The sequence below is a fragment of the Schistocerca gregaria genome, chromosome 7, assembly GCF_023897955.1.
Source record: "Schistocerca gregaria isolate iqSchGreg1 chromosome 7, iqSchGreg1.2, whole genome shotgun sequence".
NCBI lineage: Eukaryota > Metazoa > Arthropoda > Insecta > Orthoptera > Acrididae > Schistocerca > Schistocerca gregaria.
In genome coordinates this window covers 261280306-261303208 of record NC_064926.1, presented here as the reverse complement: position 1 = coordinate 261303208, position 22903 = coordinate 261280306, and the positions used below count along the sequence as shown (strand labels likewise).

The 22903-nt window shown below is 37.4% G+C and overlaps 1 protein-coding gene across 2 annotated transcripts in view; it reads right to left on the bottom strand.

Moving 5' to 3' along the window:
* Positions 1-20828: 20828 nt before the first annotated feature.
* LOC126281160 (FAST kinase domain-containing protein 1, mitochondrial) overlaps positions 20829-22903 on the bottom strand; it is a 58964-nt gene continuing 56889 nt past the window's right edge. For both annotated transcript variants that reach the window (XM_049979829.1, XM_049979830.1), the window contains 3 exons: positions 22467-22580; positions 21773-21845; positions 20829-21077 (listed from right to left, as the gene is read on the bottom strand). In XM_049979829.1, the coding sequence (XP_049835786.1) occupies positions 20849-21077; positions 21773-21845; positions 22467-22580 (416 nt within the window). In that variant the 3' untranslated portion in view covers positions 20829-20848. The remainder of the gene's footprint in view (positions 21078-21772; positions 21846-22466; positions 22581-22903) is intronic.

Here is a 22903-nt window from a genome sequence, read left to right as displayed (position 1 = left end):
TTCAGCTGTCCAAAGCAACACTCTATCACAACTCTTTCTTTTTTAAAGAGGTTATTGAATGACTTGTGACTGTCCTCAGGTGGATTACAAAAGGGGGTTATCAGCCAGAGCTTTAGGCCATACCCTTCATCACCCAAAAGAACAGTGTTCTTACATTCACTCAGCACTTTCCAGACACTAGTGGACTGTTCCTTCACATTGCATGTAGCCTGCACATTTATACTAGCAAAACCCTTTCTGTTGATATATTCATCACCAAATTGCACAGGTTTTGGAATTCACATATGTACAGTCTGTTAAACCAATAGCACTCGGAAATTTACATTTTTGTAGCCACTCATTTTTAGCCACAGTAACATCATGTGTTGATGATGGAAACTTGATCCACAAATCAGCTTTTTCCATTATCTTTTTAGAAATGCAACTCACTGTAGTTTGATGAATTCCCATTTCTTCTATTGTTCCAGACTGAAATCCTGGATCAGCTACATACCGAAGCAAAATCTTCATCTTCTGTTCTGACGATAGTGTTCCACCTCTTCTTTCCCCGGTCAGAAAATGCTTTGCAATCCACTTAACATTTTCTTCGTTGAAATGATACAGAGTTTTATAATGCTCTCCAGATGGACATCGACGTGGTCTGTAGCATTTTTCTCGCTGTAAACATGCTGCTATTTGAGCCATATCTACACTCTGCAAATGTGAGCCTGCTACTGGCCTTCAAGTTTTACAAGCAATTTCTTCGAGAATGAAGGTAGAGCTTCTCTTTATTATTATAGTTCATCTAATACCGAAACAAGAGCTCAAGAGGAAAGCAAGAGCTTTCATTATTCTTTTTGTTTCCACAAGCAAAAGCTCTTGCTTCACATTTTATTCACAAATTCCAAAGCTTTAGCTTCAAAATTCGAAGGAAAAGCATTTGTTTCACTTTATTCTTATGGCCATTGTCATTACCCATCTAGCTCCTTCACTGTTTCCATTCCAGCACTAAGTAGCCCTCTATTCCACCAACCAGTGGTGGCTTGTGAGTACACATTTTCAATATGCACAAATTTTTTGGTTCACATAAACTTCAAAGTATGAAACATTAACTGCTGTATGATTATGAACAAATGAGTAGGGAATTTGTGGTAAGGTCTTATGGAACCAAACTGCTGAGGTCATCGGTCCCTAAGCTTATGCGCTATTTAATCTAACTTAAACTAACTTACACTCAAGACAACACACACACCCATGCCCAAGGGAGGACTCAAACCTCCAACAGGAGGAGCCACCCAGACCTTGACAACGCACCTATACTGTGCAGCTACCCCATACAGCAACAAATGTATACAACTGCAGTCACTGTCAATACGGGGTGTTTCAAAAAGGAATGTACAACTTTAAAAATTCATATAAATTAATTCATTGTACCTACAGAGGTGATGGTAGTGTCAATTTGTAGGGAAATACATCAACTTTTGTCTCATGTAGTTTGCTAGTGTCGAGTTGCACTGTAAGGAATGCTAGCAGCAGTTACGTTAAAGATGGCTGCCTTCACTGGCCTCGAGTGTGCTAGCTGTGTGTTTTGGTTTGAAGAATCAAAATCGGCGACAGCAGTAGAATTTGGGAGAATGAAAATCCACATCAAACATTGCATCATGTTTGTGGTAGCCACAAACTGAACATTTTTTGTGCATTGAGCTAGAACAAAGTGTTCAGCTCCTTTTTTTCCATGAGAGAACCATCAACCTAATAGTGTACCTGGATATGTTACAACAATTTTTGATACCACAGGTCGATGCGAATATGAAGAATGAAATGTTTACATCATGCAAGATGGTGCACCACCCCACTAACTGGCTGACATTCAGGTTTTTCTCAGTAACCGCTTTCCAGGTCAATGGATCGACAATGATGCACCAATTGCATGGCCCCCATGGTCCCCAGACCTGACACCACTCGATCTTTTTTTATGGGAATTCATCAAGGATTTTCTGTTTGTACCTCCTGTGCTGGTTTCTCTACCTGAACTTAGAGCAAGAATTTATGGCGCCACTGAACAAGTTACACCCGCAATGCTACAGTGCATTTGGGAAGATATTGACTTCTGATGGGATGTGTGTAGGATAACCAACTGAAGCCACATACATCTTTAGCTTAAGGTAAAAAAAAAACTTTGTTTCCCAACAAAATAACACTAAATCCAGCTCTATATCTTCTTTCAGTAAATTTATATTAATTTTTAAAGTTATAAGTCCTTTTTGTAACACCCTATAATATTAATAATAGTAATAATAACATATCAATGATGTCCAATCTAATTTTATTATATAGTGAGTGAATTGATATATCTGAGGAGGGTGCTACCATCTAATGGATTTTATGCCAACTGCCAAAAGAACCAAGATCACCGTGTGCTGCAGTATGTACCACCTAGTTGCACAGACTTAAACTTGTAGTTGAGTGGTAAGGGGTAGCTGTGCACATCATGACCCGTGCACATTATTAATCAAATCCATATGTATTTGACCCATAAGGCAATTACGTCTTGCCACCTATTCAAGTGCAAAATCTCCTTAATGCGTCTTCAGATTACCTCATCTACAATACATTTAACAACATTCAAAGAACTATAATCAATAAATCTGCAAGGTGTCAAAAGTTAGGGTATTCATGTGCTCATTGCTCTGACATAGCAGCCGCCGTTTCCACCAATGCACCCAGTCAGTTTACTTATGTCCTTTTCCACTACTCCTCTTTCTCTCCCCTGCCCTCCATCTAACTTCCCAGCTGTGCCTAGCTGCCTACCCTCTTTCCACCTCATCCCTGCACACGCACAGTAGCAGCACTTTACCTTCTCCCACCCCTACCCTGCTAACCCTCCAATTCCCCACCTCAGCCTCCTCCTTAGCTCACTTGGTTGCCTCCCCCATCATGCGCTGCTCTTCATAGTCTGGCTTCAGCTGCCAGAGTCTGTGGTCATAAGTGTGTGACTTGCATTCATGTGTGTGTGTGTGTGTGTGTTTTCTTTTTTTCAACAAAGGCTTTGTTGGCCGAAAGCTCATTTTGTGACAGTCTTTTTGTTGGGCCTACCTGCAACCCAGCATCTCAGCTATATTGTGAGTAGCAACTATTCTTTTCATAATACTATTACATTCCATTCTGGATTTTCCACTGTATATTCGAATTACTACATAGTTTGCTCTCAACTGATTTTTCAGATATTTTTTTTTTTATTTTATAACAGTTTATTATAAGTATAGACAATGGCCTTGCCGCAGTGGTAAAATTGCTTACCATCAGATCACCGAAATTAAGTGCTGTCGGGCTGGGCCTTTTATTTTATTTTTTTTTTAATCCAAATTTTGAAGCTTGGGTACAAGAGCTGATATGGGTAAAGAGATAAACGGGAATGGTTGTGATATTTTTGACTATTCTGATGCTGATTTTGTGGTAGTTAACAATCTCTATGAAATAGAAGGTGATACCAGTGAAGAAAATACTTTACTGGAAGAAAAGCCTGGTGTGATCTATACCACAGATAATTCCTTGCAGCAAACACACTACTACACCAATGTTCTGAGTATATTTTGTTTAAAAAATCTCAGAATAACTTTTGACAGGCGGAATGCCTGGATTAAGGGCCAAGATTTGATCTCTGGGGCAAAGGCCTACTAAAACTCAAATATTTGTAGGGTTTATGTGATGACAAAATGTTAGAGGCATACCAAATTATAGAACGGAAAAGAGAAAGGATTATATAAAGTGTTCTGGGTCCAAGAAAAGGAAAATGGAATACAAATGCACCAAATGAGGTCAACCAATGTATCTGGAGTATCGTAGAAAGATATACTTCGATTATTCAAAAGTGTTGCGATTTAATATTTTCAGTTCATTTGATCATTAACTTCACTTACATTTTCTGTTATTTTTTCATTTCATGACTGCTGTAACAATGTTAGCAGCACCCAGCAATAATGTACTTCTTTATTGACAATAAACCTAAACATAAATGGGCATTTTATTACCATAAAACAAAAGCAAAAGCTCCTGTTGCTTAATATTGCATTATTCAAAATAAATAAACTAAATGAATATATTACAACGAAACAATAAACCATTTAAATAGGCAACAGCCATAAGATCAGTTGTAGAGTAATATGATAATATGAATTATTTTCTCATTTTCAAAAATTCTTATCTTTCTTCGCAGTCAGATATCAGTGTTGAAATTTTTACAGTACGTTGCTATCATATAGGTGTAAAAATTGTGCAAAAATCATATTTCTATATTCAGTCACACTGGAAATAACTAACCCCAAACTTAACAAAAAAAAAAAAAATGAAAATTTTCAAATTTCAGAAGTTCTAAAAAAATTAAGGAAACATTTGTAAGTGTTATTGCTCAATATGAGGCTAGTTGTGTATTATATCTAAATATAGGAAAAAATAGAGTCTCTTAAATCAGTCCTTGTTTGTTATTTTTGGGCCTAAAAAGTGGATTTTTGAAAATTTGGAGGTCATTTTGACTGGTTATTGTTGAATTTAGGGTATTTTGTGTAACAGACAATGTTGTAGAGGACACTTTTCTAAAAACAATCATGTCAATTGCAATGTTGTAACTTGACCCAGTGCAAAGATATTCAAATTTTCACTAATGTCTCCAGACTGAAAAACCCTCGTGCACCTACAAATAAAAATGGCTTTCATCCAGTAAAGGTGCAAGATAAATTATTTTAAAACTGTTTTCAAATATAGGGCAATCACATTAAAAAAATTAAAATATTTAAAAATGTTCAAGCAACCATTACTGGACCACTTCATATGGATTGACCCCAAAGTAATTTTACACACAGTATTTAATATAGTGTGTGACTATTAATGTCTACTTTTGATGCTGGATTGTGGATTATGGTTGTCTGAAACAGCATAATATGAGTCTTTTATCAGTTATCCATTCACTGCGAGATAAAGGCTTGAAATTTACAGTGTGAACCAGTTTTAGTAACTTACAGCTATAATCTGAGTAGTTTCTGGTGAGGAAGAGTTTGGAAAGTTGATTTGTTTGACTGCATTATGAGCCAAAATTACAGGTTTTGAACTGCTCTTTGAAGGCACTGGTAGGTAATTCATTTTGGTTAATGACAAGAGGGGACCCCAGACATGTTAAATTCCCCTGTTCTGAGGTGAGTTTCATCCCTGTGATGCAGTCTGTTAACGTACTGCTCTGCCTTATGCATCCATCCTTGCTAGAGGCATGTCATTACTGTCCTGTTTTAATCTACTATGTAGAATTTTGTTATCCACATAATACAGTACTTCAGCAAAGCTACAGAACACACCAAAAAATAGGATAATCTGTCTTGTTTAGTTTTGCAAGTACAGTACAGTAGTGTGTTGATTATCCAAAGTAATTGGAGGACATGGGTGTTCGGAAAACTGGTTTGTTTGGATAATCGAACTGTACATGTTTATTTGCCAAAAAGAAGTACTGTACAGTAAATTTATTCATAAAAACAGGCATCTCTTTTAGTATTACAAAGTAACATGCAATGGCAACTTCAGTAGGAATATATAGTATGTGGCACAGTTTATTAAACAAAAATATATACATATTACACACGCATTTTGCATGAAAAACAGACACAGTATACAAAATTAACGTTTTAAAAAATCCTTTATTTTGGTCTGTCTAAGCAAGCCTACATGCTTACAAGCAGCTAAGTCGCGTACTTTTTTCATTACAGATATCTGAAACTAGTCACTTTCATCTTGAGCTTCAAACCATCGCAAGGCAGTATTTAAACAAGTGAACACCTCAGAAGCTGTTGATATACTTTCATCTTCACTTTCTGGAGCACTGATTGATGAGATGCTGGCGGCGTCATCTTTATCAGTGACGACGTTTACAATCTCGCTGTCCTGCATGATATGGTGTCCTGGATCTGCATCATCGATATTCATCCATTCATGAACGTCTTCTTCATCACATTCATGGCAATCTATTGCTTGGTTTGGGAGTGAGGGGGATGATGGACGGTAGGGTGGGAGAGTAACAGGTGCGAGCAAGTACACAGTTCGGATAAGCGGTCGTTCAGTTGACTGATGTTTGGATAATCGACGCTCTACTGTACTTTGTTTGGGAGGTCTGGTATGGATTTATATGTGGAGATTTCTATACAAAATTCTAACAAGAGGGAGTTAACAAGTTCAGCTCAGAAAAATGTGTCAGTATTCTATCACAGCTCACACATTCTCAATAGTTTCTGAAAAGATGAGATGGAGTGGATGTGGGTCTGTAATTCAAGACAGTTTCCATATCTCCAGTTTTGGAGGAGGGTGTTATAACAGCATATTTAAGTGTGTCAAGAAAAGTGATGTGAACCACTGACCAATTACACATCATTTAAGAGCAGCATAAGATTTTATTAGATCACAGACAGCAGAATTACTACTACTACTACTACTACTACTACTACTACTGACTGGTTTGATGCAGCCCGCTTTGAATTCCTCTGTGTAAACCTCTTCATCTCAGAGTAGCAATTGCAACCTACATCATCAATTATTTGCTGGATGTATTCCAATCTCTGTCTTCCTCTACAGTTTTTCTCGTCTACAGCTCCCTCTGGTACTATGGAAGTTATTCCCTGGTGTCTTAACAGATGCCCTGTCATCCAGTCCCTTCTTCTTGCCAGCGTTTTCCATATATTTCTTTCCTCTCCAATTCTTTGCAGAAGCTCCTCATTCATTACCTTAACAGTCCACTTAATTTTCAACATTCGTCTGTAGCACCGCATCTCAAATGCTTTGATTCTCTTCTGTTCAAGTTTTTCCACAGTCCACATTTCACTACTGCACAACACTGTGCCCCAAACATGCATTCTCAGAAATTTCTTCCTAAAATTAAGGCCTGTGTTTGATACTACTAGGCTTCTCTTGGCCAGGAATGCTCTTTTTGCCAATGCTAGTCTGTTTTTGATGCTTGCTCCATCTATCATTGGTTATTTTGCTGCCCAGATAACAGAATTCCTTAACTTCATCTACTTCATGACCAGCAATCTTGATGTTAAGTTTATTGCTGTTCTCGTTTCTGCCTCTTCAGATTACTTTCGTTTGTCTTCAATTTACTCTCAATCAATATTCTGTACTTATTAGACTGTTCATTCCATTCGGGATATCATGTAATTCTTCTTCACTTTCTTGAGGATAGCAATGTCATCACCAAATAATATCATTGATATCCTTTCAGCTTGAATTTAATTCCTCCCTAAACCTTTCTTTCATTTCCCTCGTCACTTCTTCAATCTACAGATTGAATAGTGGGGGTGGAAAACTACAACCCTGCCTTACACAGTTTTTAATTCAAAGACTTCAGTCTTGGTCTTCCACTCTTATTATTCCCTCTTGGCTCTTGTATATTACTTGTCTTCCCCTATTTTCTTCCGAATGTCAAACATCTTGCACCATTTGAGCTTTCAAATGCTTTTTCCAGATCAACAAATCCTATGAAATCATCCTTCCATTACCAAGCACAACATCAGAATTGCCACTCTGCTGTCTTTACCTTTCCTAAAGCCAAAGTGATCTTCATCTAACACATCCTCAATTTTCTTATTCATTCTTCTGTATACCATTCTTGTCAGCAAATTGGATGCATGAGCTATTAAGCTGATTGTGTGATAATTCTTGCACTTGTCAGCTCTTGCTGTCTTTGGAATTGTGTGGATGATATTTTTCTGAAAGTCAGATGATGTATCGCCCAACTCATAGAATCTACACACCAACATGAACAGTTGTTTTGTTGCCACGTCTCCCAATGATTTTAGAAATTCTGATGGAATGTTATCTATCCCTTCTGTCTTATTTGATCTCAAGTCTTCCAAAGCTGTTTTAACCCTACACTGAATAATGTAGCATTTTTGCTACATGTAAGTTATTTGCTTGTAAATCTGTAGAATTCTAACAGATGACAACAGTGCTTGTGTCAGAGTGTCTCGTTGACTTCTGTGAGCTTATGTGTAACATTGTTGTTTCTTAACTCTCTTAAATTCTGTTTTATTGTCTGTTGCATCTTTGACAAACGTGTTCTGTGATCTGTAATGGCGACTGTCTACTGATACTGAATTAGTGTCTTCATTTACGAAGCCAATAAGGAATTTTGAAGTCTTCAAAAATCATTTTTCTACATCAAAGGTATGGAATTGTAGATATCAATGTTGAATCTGTGTTTTATTTTGGTTCTAGTGTGGAAAATATGTCAAAATATAAGTGTAGTGTTTTTGCTATGACATGCAACAAACGCTTTTTTTACTGTGTACAATAATTGCCAGATTCATTTATTTCTAGTTGTTTCTTACACAGAAAATCACTATTTGAATCTAAATAAAAGTTTTTATTGCTAATGGAAGTAGTAATGGATGTGAATTATTTTTATTTGAGAGGTATGGACATACAATTCATTGACAACAAAGGTCAGAAAAGAGAGGTAGAGGAGGATGATATTCTTGCCATTCTTGAGATGCCTTCTGGAAGTGAAGATGATTTCTTATCTGATGACTCAATTGCTGACCGAACTGTAAACATAGACACAATAGTTAACAATATTGAAGAGTATTGTCCAACAGACTCTGAATCTGACAACTGTAATAATAAAACTTCACATGTCTCCACAATCCCAGCACCAGATTCCTTGCCTCATATGCCTAATATGAATGATAAATCTGAGTCATCAAGAAAAAAGCTGAGGAGAGATCATGTAACATGGAAGCAGCATAGTTTTGATTTTCTGGTTGTTAAAAAAATATTCAAGGGAAACCTCCATCTACCAGATGAAGTTTGTGCTTTGGAAACACCATTTCAGTTCTTCAAATATATGTTTACACATGGTTTACTGAATCACATTGCAGAACAAACAATATTATACAGTGTTCAAAAAGGTCCAACAAAGCCTTATAATACAAACTCTGAAGATCTTTCAAAATTCATAGGAATCTGTATCTTATCATCAGTCATATCATGAAGAAAGACTAGGCTGTTTTGGAACCCAGCTGTGAGGTTATCTGTGAAACAATGTCAGTGAATGAATTTGAGAAATTGAGGCAGTTTTTTCATTGCAATGACAGTAGCAAGGAAATTACTCATGATCAGCCAAATTGTGATAAGCTGCACAAAATTTGCCCAGTCATAGAGTCACTAAAGAAGCAGTTTTCCACAATACCACTTGAAGAGAATCTTGCAGTAGATGAGCAGATGTGTGCAACAAAATCAAGGCACCATCTAAAGCAATACATGCCTGATAAGCCACACAAATGGGGCTACAAAATTTTTATGTTGTGTGGGATATCTGGCTTCACTAATGATTTTGAAATCTATACTGGACAGGAAAATTTTCCAGCACACCGCTTGCAAGATGAACCAGATTTGGGCGCCAGTAGCAATGTGGTTGTCAGATTAACACAATCTATTCTAAAGCATGTGGGTCTTGTCGTACTTTGACAACTACTACACATCCATACCTCTAATGACATTCTTAGCTTCTCAAGGAATTTTGCTTCTGGGAACTGTTAGGAGAAACAGAATTCCAGACTGTACCAACAGATGATGATTTGCAAAAGGAGTCAAGGGGAACATCTGTGGAGTATGTGACAGACATAAGTTAAACAGATGTATCCTCTGTAGTATGGAAAGACATTAAAGGTGTAACATTACTTTCAACATATGCAGGGGAGCCACCGAGGTGTGCAGCCAAAAGGTACAATCGCAAGAAGAAACAGAGGGAAGTGATAAGTGTTCCTTATGTGATACAGGAATATTACAAACAAATGTGGGGTGTGTACTTCATGACAGTCTGCTTGGACGCTACAAAACTGTAATGAGGAGCAAAAAATGGTACTTTAGACTATTTTATCATCTAATAGATGTTGCAACCACCAGTGCCTGGATTCTCTACAAGTGTTTTGCTTTGCAAAACACTGGTTTAAAAACACTAAAAATGTGTGAATTTCGGATGGACATTGGGAGAAGCCTCTGCAAAGTAGGAGGAACACAAGGAAAGCGAGGCAGACCAACGTCCAGTCCACAGAATGAAGTTAAAAGGTCTCCTGTTGCAGCTCAGCTAACAATTGATGTACGGAGAGACGGTGTTGGTCATTGGTCAAAAATGACAGAAAAGTGTCAAAGTTGTAAGTGTGCCAGCTGCAAGGCATTTACAGTAGTCCAGTGTGAAAAGTGTGGAATAGCTCTGTGTGTGAAGAAGAACATTGATTGCTTCAAAATTTATCACATTGAATAAGGGTCATTTCTTACAATGTTTCTTTTTAAATATTTGATGGTGACTGACAGTTTTGCAAAAATATGACTATTTTTCTATACTGTGCTGAATTACATCTTAGAAGCTACGAAATATTGATTGTACAGTTTGTTAAATGGTGTTAATCTAACCCATTTCATGTCACACTGCATGATGTAGCATTTTTGCACAATATCAAACATTAGTCTCACTGCATGATGTACCATATTTACTCAAATCTAAGCCGCACTTTTTTTCTGGTTTTTGTAATCCAAAAAACCGCCTGTGGCATATAATCGAGTGCAAAGCAAGCGGAAGTTCTGAAAAATGTTGGTAGGTGCCGCCACAACTAACTTCTGCCGTTAGATTAGAGATTAGATTAGTTTTTCCTTCCATAGATCCGTGTTGAGGAGATCCTCGTGGATACGGGACATGTCACCTTTTTTTTTTTTTATTTTCATTTTTTTTAAGCTGAAATAACAATACTAATAGTATAAATATATACAACACATCATTTGTTTCTATTATAAAATTTGTCAATGGAGTAGAAGGAGTAAGTCTTTCAGGCTCCTTTTAAACTGATCTCTATTTGTAACTAAATTTTTTATGTTTGCTGGCAAATTATTGAAGATGAGTGTTCCTGAGTAGTGGACCCCTTTTTGAACTAAAGTAAGTGCTTTTAAGTCCTTGTGCAGATCATTTTTGTTCCTGGTATTGTATGTATGAACTGAGCTGTTTGTTGGAAAATGAGATATATTATTTAGGACAAATTTCATTAAGGAGTAAATATACTGAGAGGCAGTAGTTAGTATACCCAGTTCTTTGAAGAGGTTTCTACAAGACGTCTGTGAGTTTACTCCACAAATAATACGTATTACACGCTTTTGGAGTCTGAAAACTTTTGTTTGACTTGAAGAGTTACCCCAAAATATTATACCATATGACATTATGGAATGAAAGTAGGCAAAGTATGCAAGCTTTTTCACACTTCTGTCGCCTATGTCTGCTAACACTCGAATTGCAAATACGGATTTGTTAAGGCGTTTCTGCAGTTCTGTGGTGTGCTCCTCCCAACTGAATTTATTATCAAGTTGTAATCCCAGGAATTTAAGACTGTCAACCTCTTCTATCTGCTCTTCTTCGTACTTTATGCATATGCAGGGTGGAAAGCTCTTACAGGTTCTGCATTGCATATAGTGAGTCTTTTCGAAGTTTAATGTCAGTGAGTTGGCTTTAAACCATTTATTAATATCCATGAAAATATCATTAGCAGATCTTTCTAGAACTACACTCGACATACTATTTATTGCAATACGTGTGTCATCTGCAAACAAAATGAACTCTGCTTTTGGCAGTGTAACTGATGAGAGATCATTAATGTACACAAGAAAAAGCAATGGCCCTAAGATGGATCCTTATGGGACACCACATGTAATTTCTTCCCATTCTGATGATGACTGATGACTTAATTCACTAGACACCCTTTGTTTCCTGTTAGCGAGGTATGACTTGAACCATTTTGCAGCACTGCCCGTGACACCATAGAATTCTAATTTATTTAAAAGGATGTTGTGGTTTACACAATCAACGGGACGTTAAACAATAACCACCACCACCACTACACAATCAAATGCCTTTGACAAATCACAGAAAATACCTGCTGCTTGTAACTTGTTAACTGAATTAAGTACATTTTCACTGTAGGTGTAAATAGCCTTTTCGATATCAGAACCCTTCAGAAATCCAAACTGTGTTCTTGATAATATGTTATTTGTGGTCAGATGGTTGAGAAGCTGCCTGTAGATTACTTTTTCTAAAATTTTTGAGAATGCTGGCAAAAGTGAAATCGGTCTGTAGTTTGATGGCATCTCTTTATCCCCTTTCTTGAATAGAGGCTTAACATCTGCATATTTCAGCCAGTCAGGAAATGTCCCAGTTGTAATTGAGTGGTTACACAAGTAACTCAGAATTGTACTAAACTCACAAGAACATGCCTTAATTAACTCTGCTGATCGTAACCACTCGAATGCTTTGTTTTTAAAGATTTTATTATGGAAGTTATTTCTTTTGGTGATGTGAGTGACATATTTCTGTACCTGAAGCTATTTGTAAAGGCTAGTTTCAGATATTCAAGGGCATTTTTTACTGATCCTGACAATCCCACTCTATCAGTAACGAATATAAAGTACTTGTTAAATAGATTTGCCACACTATGCCCATCGGTTACTATTGTGCCATCTACCCTTAGTGCTATTTGCTCCTGTTCCTTTCTGGTTCTACCAGTCTCCTCTTTCACTATATCCCATATTGTTTTTATTTTGTTCCCCGACATTGCTATCTTCTTCTCGTAGTGTATTTGTTTAGATGCCTGAATTACTTTTTTTAATATTTTACAGTATTCCTTGTATTTAGCTAAATCATCAGCATTGGAGCTATTCTTGGTCGACAGATACATTTTCCTTTTTGTCTTACAGGAAATCTTTATTCCTTGGGTGATCCATTGTTTTATTATAGACTTCTGTTTCATTTGAGTAGCTTTTAGAGGAAAACAGTTTTCAAACATGGTACTGACATTGTTCATGAATGTGTTATATTTTTTCATTAATGTCATGAGCACTATAAACATCTTTCCAGTTCATATCTTTGAGCAGTTTTCTAAAACACTCAATTTATGGTTGATTGAATACTATCCTGTACTCAGATTTAGCAGTCTTGATAATCTGCTTAGAATTTACATCTAAAACAAGGAGCTGAATGTCATGATCTGATAGTCCATTTATTACAGGTTTTATGATATGATTTTGTTCCTTTGATTTGTCTATAAAAATGTTATCAATGGCTGTCCTTGAGGATTTAGTGATCCTAGTTGGAAAGTTTACAGTGTGAGTTAGATTGAAAGACAACATTACCAACTGCAGTAAATGTTTACTGGAAGATTGAATTAGAAAATCTGTATTAAAGTCACCAGCAATCAAAATTTCTTTGTTTCTTACTGTTAAATAACCCAAAAGTGCTTCTAGATGATTTATGAATAGATTATAATTTCCTGCAGGTGCTCGGTAAATAGTTACTATTATATAGGATCTGTTATGGAACTCTACTTCTGTTGCACATGCTTCTAGATGCTGCTCTAAACGGAATTTATTAATGTCAATGTTCTTGAATTTAAATGTGCCGTCGAATATATGTAGCGCTACACAGCCATGCTTTGTAGGCACAAAGATAAATACTGGCGCCAAAACCTCTGCGTCAGTAAATAAATTTTTTAAAAAAGGTGGTAGACGAGCTTTTATTCTCCGTCCTGAGTTTCGACCACTGCATTTTCATACATTATCCAACGAAGTAAATACAAATTCCGTATTGTTCATCTTCGAATGTAGCAGAATTTCAATTTACTACGGAAATCCGACTGGCAAGACTGTTTGGGATGTTTGTCAATATGGCCAAGTCCACGTTCTGAATTTTTTCCTACCTATGAGAAGAGATGGTTGCTAATAGGAACCTGACGAAATGTGAATCACATGCAGTATTCTCTTCACCATAAGAAACAATACGAATATAAACATTTTGCCATGTATTCTTTCGTGTTTGCTGCTATCTCATTTAAATCCTGTTTGCCTAATGAACTACCAAACTAGAGTGAGACAACAGCAAACGTGGAAGAATATACATATCGTGTCATGTTTATATTCGTATTATTTTTATACCTAATAGTGATACAGTCAGAAATGAAGCACGGCAACTGACTAGATTTTAAAATCTAAGATGACTCTAATTTCTGTGTACTTCGCCTAACTCTCGTTCAGAACATCTTCTATCATACGCAGTCTATTATTTGGTTCTTGTTAATCATTATCAAAGAAAGCAGCAGTGTAAGAACAAATAGCAGTCTCTTGCCATTGTTTCGCTAATTAGACGATTCCACTCTTTTTTTATTGTAAGCGGCGGTAGCGTGCACAAAAGCAAGCCATGCCGCGATCGGTGACAGGCCGTAAACACGCACTATCAGAATGCGACAAACAATGCATGACACAGTACAGTAATGCATTTTCAGCTTAGAGTGACGTGAACACCTATAACAAAGAAAACGGCACTTATCAGACCAAAGCAAAATAAGCAATCGTTTCAAACCAGACGAAGCACGTGAAAAAGGAAGGGTACCCGTATAAATACGGACGGAGCGCCCGACGCATAGCAATGGCTGCCTGGTAAAGCTTAACTGTTAAACTTACGACTCGAACTAAACTACTGTAGCTGTATCGTCTTTCATTCGACCTGAATTGTGTCTCGTATTACAATGGACCAACTTTGTTTCGATTTGGAGGTGCGGCCTAAAACTTTTCTCTCCCCTTGTATTTCGAGTCTTAAATTTTACGTGCGGCTTAGATTCGAGAATTTTTTACTTTATTTCCAGTCTCATTTTTCAGGTGCGGCTTAGATTCGAGTAAATACGGTAGTGTTTCTGCACATTTTCCGTTTTGTACCCATAATGCAATAATAAATGAAAATTTAAGGTATCTTAAAAGTTATAATTAATTTTTTCTGCTCAAAATTACTAAAATTATTTTTTTACCACAATTTGATAACTAAACATAAATTCAGGCAGCGTAGGGTTAAATTCTGATTCAAATGCTGTATCTCCTATCTCCTCTAAGTCGACTCCTATTTCTTCTTCTATCACATCAGACAAACCTTCCCCTCGTAGACACCTTCAATGTACTATTTCCACCTATCTGCTCTCTCCTCTGCATTTAAAGTGGAATTCTCATTGCACTCTTAATGTTGCCAACCTTGCTTCTAATTTCACTCTTAATGTTACCAACCTTGCTCCTAAATTCTAAGGTTATTTTGACTTCCCTATATGCTGACTCAGTCCTTCTGGCAACCATTACTTTTTCAATTTCTTCACATTTCATGTATCCATTTCACCTTAGCTCCTTGCACTTCCTATTTATTTCATTCCTCAATTTCTGTATTCCTGAATTTCCCTGAACATTTTTGTATTTCCTTCTTCCATCGATCAACTGAAGTACTGTATTTCTTCTGTCACCCATGGTTTCTTTGCAGCTACTTTCTTTGTACCTATGCTTATCTTTTCAACTTCTGTGATTGCCCTTTTTAGATATGTTAATTCCTCTTCAATTGTACTGCCCACTGAGCAGTTCCTTGTTGCAGCATCTATAGCCCTAGAGAACTACCAAGTGTCTCTCTTCATTCCTTAGAGATTCCGTATCCCACTTCTTTGAATATTGATTCCTACTAACTGATTTCTAAAACTTCAGCCAACTCTTCATCACTACAACATTCTGATCTAAGTCTATATCTGCTTCTGGGTACGCCATACCACCCAGTGTCTGATTTCAGAACCTCTGATCATGATGTAATCTAACTGAATTCTTACACTATCTCCTCACCTTTACCAAGTATGCCTCTTCTTATTTTCATTCTTGAACAGAATATTTGCTATTACTAGCTGAAATTTATTACAGAACTCAAATAGTCTTTCTCCTTTCTCATACCTAGTACCAAGCCAATATTCTCCCATGAGCCTTTCTTCTACTCCTTCCCCTACATCCACATTCCAGTCCCCAATGATTATTACATTTTTATCTTTCTTACATACTGCATTACCTATTCGATATACTCATATATTTTCTCTGTCTCATCAAATACAGCTTGCAAAGATGACTACTTTTTCATGACATGGTAAATTTGGTTACCTCCTTAAGCCTCTTCAACATGGTACAGTTTTTGCACTATAGAAAATTTCCTGCTGTACAATAGCCCACAGTGTTATGGTAAATGGGGGTTTTCAAATGTTATGCCAATGGCCATAACACAGCAACTGTATTCTGGTAATCATATGCCACTATGCCTTGCCACTCGAGAGGCTACCCACTGTATGGTGGCATTGTCACATCTACCCGTAGTGGCCTAAGTGAGGTCTTCAAACAATATGGTGAAAGCTTGACGATGAGCTGTGGTTGAGCAAAACATTGTGCAAATATTTGCATTCTTTATTGTTTGTACAGTGTTTTATGGGAAAATGGTGTTGAAATCAATATGAAGAATTAACTGCTACAGTAAAGATGCTGTGATTGAACTGTCTTAGTGGCACTTATGTCTGCATGAGATACATGTCAACAAGGAATTACACACAGAGGTGACAAAAGTCACGGGCTACCTCCTAATATCATGTCAGACCTCCTTCTGCCCAGTGCACTGCAGCATCTCAACATGGCATGGACTCAACAACTCACTGAAAGGCCCCTGCAGAAGTGCTAAGCCACGCATCCTCTATAGCTGTCTATAGTTGCGAAAGTGTTGCCAGTGGAGGATGGTTCAAACGGCTCTGAGCACTATGGGACTTAACATCTTAGGTCATCAGTCCCCTAGAACTTAGAACTACTTAAACCTAACTAACCTAAGGACCCCACACAACACCCAGCCATCATGAGGCAGAGAAAATCCCTGACCCCGCCGGGAATCGAACCCAGGAACCCGGGCGTGGGAAGCGAGAACGCTACCGCACGACCAGGAGATGCGGGTTTGTGGACCAACTGACCTCTTAATTATGTCCCATAAAGGTTCCATGGGATTCACATCTGGCTATCTGGATGGGCAAATCATTTGCTCAAATTGTCCGGAATGTTCTTCAAACTAATTGTGAACAATTGTGGCGCATACAGTGGAACTTTAGTTTTCTGATTGTACATTTTTCGCGATTCTATGCCATAAAATTTGTAGCCCCTGCGAAAAACCCACTAGATCAATATTAAAAATTCCCTAATTTAATGTTTCTTCCTAGTAAGTTTTACCTCAATTCTAAATTCTCACTCGACGTCTTGCTTGGCTTCATCCCATTTTCTGCCTAATGACATTTGATGTGACTGATTGAGTTATACGAGGGTAATCCCAAAAGTAAGGTCTCCTATTTCTTTGTACATACATGGACCTGTTTATTTCTACAATGGTTTACATCAGTTTACAGCTTGAACACTCAGCTATTTTTCGACATAATCATAATTTCTGTTGATGCATTTTTGTAGATGCTGTGGCAGTTTTTGGGTGCCCATGTCATACTAGCTCGCCGCCATGCTGTTCAGAAAGTTATGAACCTCTTCTTTCACCTCGTCGTTGGAGCTGAATAGCTTTCTGGCCAAATGTTCTTTTAACCTAGAGAACAGGTGATAATCACTGTATGCCAGGTCAGGACTATAGGGTGGGTAGGTGATTATGTTCCACTGAAACTGTTGCAGGAGAGCAACAGTTTGCCAAGCAATGTGTGTGCGAGCGTTGTCATGGAGAATGTGTATGCCTTTGTTCAACATTCCTCTTCTCCGGTTCTGATTTGCCGTTTGAGTTTTTTCTGAGTCTCACAGTACCTGTCAGCATTAATTGTGGTCCAAGCGATTCAGCTCCGATGACGAGGAGAGAGAAGAGGTCCATAACTTTCTAAACAGCATGGCGGCGAGCTGGTATGACATGGGCATACAAAAAACTGCCACAGTGTCTACATAAATGTATTGACAGAAATGGTAATTATGTCAAAAAATAGCTAAATGTTCAAGCTGTAAACTGATGTAAACCATTGTAGAAATAAACAGGTCTATGTACTTATAAGTGGCACAAAGGACAAGACGGTTTGCATCATGAGTGGTGACAGAGTTAAGGGAATATTTTAGAACGATGCTGAGAGGGGAGACATGGCAGAGGAAATGTTGACATGACCTGCTATTGGCGTTATAAACACAACTTGGTACTTTTAGCTTCACCATGCAGTTATGATACAACTACTGCTATGTTGCGGCAGCAAGGGAAAAACAGGACAGCTGATGGGAAGTGCTCAGGACTGACCCAATATGTGATGAAGGGGCCCAGAGGCCAGATATTCTTGTGCCATTTACAACTCGGTCTTGTCTTTTTACATGCGTTTTCGATGTACTGTATTCAGCAACAATTATCTATCATCAATCTTTTAAATTCAAACGAGTCTCAAAACGTATGCTTGGTCAGAATCAAGGAAATATCAGCCATTTCCAGTTAGTGAGGAGCTCTTATTGGCTGACAACTTGTTATGTCACTTGACAGCCAGCACAGCCACAACAGAACACTAACACTTGTAAAATGGTCTCACCTGCTAGATGTGTGGAGAGGGGGAGTGGCCCTTCAATGACAGGAGTACAGGTAGGGTGAAAGCATTTTGTTTAGTGCTGAAAATATACTTTTCATGCAGATCATGTGCTATGGCAGAGATGTCACACAGAAATAGAATAAGGGTTTTTAAAGACTTTCATTGCAAATCTAATACGATACAGCTGCAACAACTACATACACCACTCATGTATATACTTTGCGCCACACACTGTATATCGTAAAGGTTGGCAGCAGTGATAGACAGCATGAAGCGAAACTGTAGTGCCTGAGTTTTCTTTTAAATTTACATTTTACACTGTGTATAGAAATTCACCAAGCCAACTTCTAATAAGCTTTAAAGTAAATTGGGGAAGTAAACACATTTTTTCACTTCTCTGTTTCTCTCTTCAAGCCTAAAATAACACTTTGACAGGATGGAGCATATGAAGTGTGGTGAGCATATGATGTGCACGCCTCATAAGAAAAGTGTTAAACAATAATAGCAATGGTGACAAATTTGTCATTAAGCAGATGCCTGCATTTTTGCTTATGGTTTAACCACTTAGCTGCTGTGATATTTTATATTTTTCCTTGCTGCTTTATTTTAGTCATATACAGTACATAAAATAAAAATTACTGTACCTCGTAACTTATTCTACAGAACTAACAAAGACACTTTAGCTAGTAGCTGCTGAAAATTTGTGTGTCCAGACTGATTCCTTTCTGCCAAAGTCCTTCTCATTGCATCACATTTACAGTAATTCTTTTATTTAAATAGAACCCACCAAATGTGTAAACTTTTGTTCTTTGACAAATAGTACCCAACATTTATGCTGTTCACTACCAACCTGCTGTTGACAGAATGTGGAATATATTGTGCCACTACTGACTGCAGCCAACATAGGCTGCTCCATTTGCTACACGCGGCAGTGAACAGTTGTGCGATGGCATTTGCATCTTTGTTGTAGTCCTCAGTGGTGTTCAATGCATTGCGATGGCAGTTTACAAGCAATACACTAGAGGTCACTGTGTTCACATCAGCAGAGTACGCTGCACTGCCATTGGCTACAGAAGGAACACACGCGCCCACACATTAGATTTCAATGCCTTTCGTTGCACTTCACAGTTTTTGGTTTAATTTAGAGTGTTCATCAATTTTTGATTTTTTCAGGGCGAGAACAAACGAAAAATTTCTCAGTTACCTTGTACCCAGACACCAATTCAAATTTTTTGATGAGTTTTACCTGTGATTTTTTAAGAACTGATTAAACTCATTACCACATATTATATAAACATGGTATTGTACATTTAATTTCTTCCTCTCATACAGATTTTATACAATGTATTGGATATGATTACGATTTTTAATCATGTATGCTTATTACATATGTTTTTGCTCATATTTTGGTGGTATTAACATTTTCCTCAATTCTAGATTATCCTCAATTTTGTGTTTATTAAATCCGGATCACACGAAAATGTAAAATACCAGTTTCCCTGTAGCTATTCAGAAAAAAATTCCACGAATAGCTGAAAATCGTCTCCAAGTAGCCGAACTCCGTCAATGATTGGTTGAGTTGGATCGGAGGACCAACCATGCAAATGCAGCGCACATCATTATGGAGCCACCATCAGCTTACCCAGAACCTTGCTGTCAAATTGGGTCTGCGTCAAACCCAAACCCTACCATCAGCTCTTACAAACTGAAATTGGGACTCATCTGAACTTTCCATAGTTTTCCTGCTGTCCAGGGTGCCACTGATAGGGTCACAAGACCAGGAGAGATGCTGCAGGGGATGTCATGCTATTAGCAAAGGCATTTGCATTAGTCATCTGCTGCCCTAGACCACTGATGCCAAATAACATCACACTACCCTAACAGATATGTTCATCATATGTCCCACTTTGGTTTCAGCAGTTACTTCACACAGAGTTTCTTCTCTGTTAGCACTGACAACTCCACAGAAACGCTGCTGCTCTCAGTCATTAAGTGAAAGACGTTGGCCACTTCATTGTCCGTGGTGAGAGGTAATACCTGAAATTTGGTATTATCGGCACACTCTTAAGACAGGGTATCTCAGAATATTTCCGAAATGGAATGTGCTATGTGTCACATGAATCACACGAGTATGAATGACAGCTCCGCCCATGCACTGCCCTTTTATATCTTGTGTACGTAATACTACTGCCATCTGTATATGTGCATATCGCTATCCCATGACTTTCGTTACCTCAGTACACATCCTCATTTCTCTCTCATTTTAGGATGCTGCTTTTCAGATGAAGAGTCTTGCAACTTCACACAAAAAATGCACTCCCTGAAACACTCTACTCATCTCGTGGTGAGGTAATGTAATAATTATTGAGACATAAAGTAATAGAATATTTGTACTCTGCTCCCTCCAAATTATAGAATGAATAAAAACAGGCACTGTTTCTTTATTTGATGTATAATTCAGACTGTTTAGTAGTTTGTTTCTGAAAGATACAATCTTCTAGGAATCTAGCTTTAGCCTCTGGCTCTGCCATGAACATTGACTGCCACAATCGTGCTGCAATGCCAACCACACGATAGCCCAACATCTCAAGGTGTCGTCGTTTCATCTGCTGGGGCCCCTTCAACCGCTCTCCACTGAATGCATCTTCTCTCAGCAGCAAAACGGCAATTCTGAAAATAGTAATCACACTTAATAATTGGGTACAGCAACTGCATAATTATTTTTTATTCAAAATATCATGTCCAAATATTAAAACAAATCTTGAGTCCAAAACTGCAAGTACTTCATGTGAATTCACGAGCCAACAGTTACTGGACTAGTTGGTCTCTTTTGTTTATCAATAATCTCCATTACATAATTAAAGAGCAATAGGATAGGGAACATTCACAAAATGTGTTCAGCATTATCTCTATAAAGCACTCTTCTCTGTGTTTTCTCAGTCCACCACATCTGCAGCAAAATAACGGATTCAGAAAATTGAACAATGTAAATGTTAGATCTGCATTTGACAGCACTGCTTTCAAGACCAAAATGAGTAAGCAAAACAAAAGAAAGCTAGCAACAGGAGATGTTTACATACTAAGGATTACACAATAATGTTAGTATTGGGAATAGAAGAAGTACTATACAGGATTATCTTGTGTCAATCATATGGCTGCCAAAATATATACCACGAAAAATGGTAAATTATTAAAACCCTTATTTGTATTCTTCATTGAAGACCTTTGAACAGCTTCTGACAAACTTGCAACAACAGATTATGTTGCTATCACGTATGTTTATTGGAAGTGAGACAATATCAGTCCTACATCTTTCACAGTGAATTTCATAAAAAAGGCAATTTATTGAAAGTGTTTCTACTTACTTTGATATTTGATGATCTGGGATGAATTTGGTGTTGACAGGATTGTTTTCAGCATCCAACAGCAACAAGAAATCTGAAACAAGTGACTAAATAATATTAATATTCATTGTAACTGAAAGTCAAATGTTATCAATATCTAGTGGCAACATGAAATCTGATACATGACATCATAATATTACGAACTCCATCATTTTTAAAGGTTTCATTTTTAGTTCTTTGCATCCAATAATAATTTATTGTAAATAAACTTAAGTTCACAATAACTAACTAATGTTGTTACAAGAAGACTGGCATAGTCCCACTCTAGACACTTCATCACTCCTTGTTGTCATTAAAAGCTTACCTTCCTCGGGTGTATTGCCAGTACTTGATGTCCAATGTGCACAATATTTGGGGAAGCAGCCCTGTCATTGCCAATAAGTGGTGTTGGTGACAGCATTGTTCACCAAAATATTGTGCCAATAGTATACCAAGTACTGACAGTACAACTGTCAATAATTACATTGGGATCATCTAAAGAAGCACAATGTGAAGATTTTTCACTTTTTGATTACTTTGTGTGTACAACCACAATGGAAAATTATTCCCTACTGAAAAGTTTTTTCTGTCCACGTGAACACACACTCATTTACACAAATGCTTAAGGAACTGAAAATACATAGGTTTTCACATAACATTAAGAAGCACAGCTTACCAATTTTATATGAATATGGTGAAAACACATCTGATTCTATGAACTGTTTTCCACCCACAATTGTGATGAGATGCTTCAGCACATCCTGCTGGAAAACAGACTTCAGTTTTGGTTCTGGAAAAAAGTAATGAAGTAACAACATTATAACAGCACATAGCTATCCTGCCTCAGAACATCATTCCTGCAAAAATTTATTAGTACCAGCTCGAAGATCATAAAATTGTGGGGAAAATAAATATCAACAGTGACTGACACACACTGGAAAAATCCATTAACAAAGAGACTGTAGAAATCATCTATACTCTGCACAGAAAGAACACAGCAGAGGAAAATAAGTATGTTGCTTAAAATAATGCTTTATTGAGCTACCTGTCAGACAAGATGAAACACTTGGTGGTTTCTGGAGATTTCAATGTAGATTTCTTAAAAGATAGGGA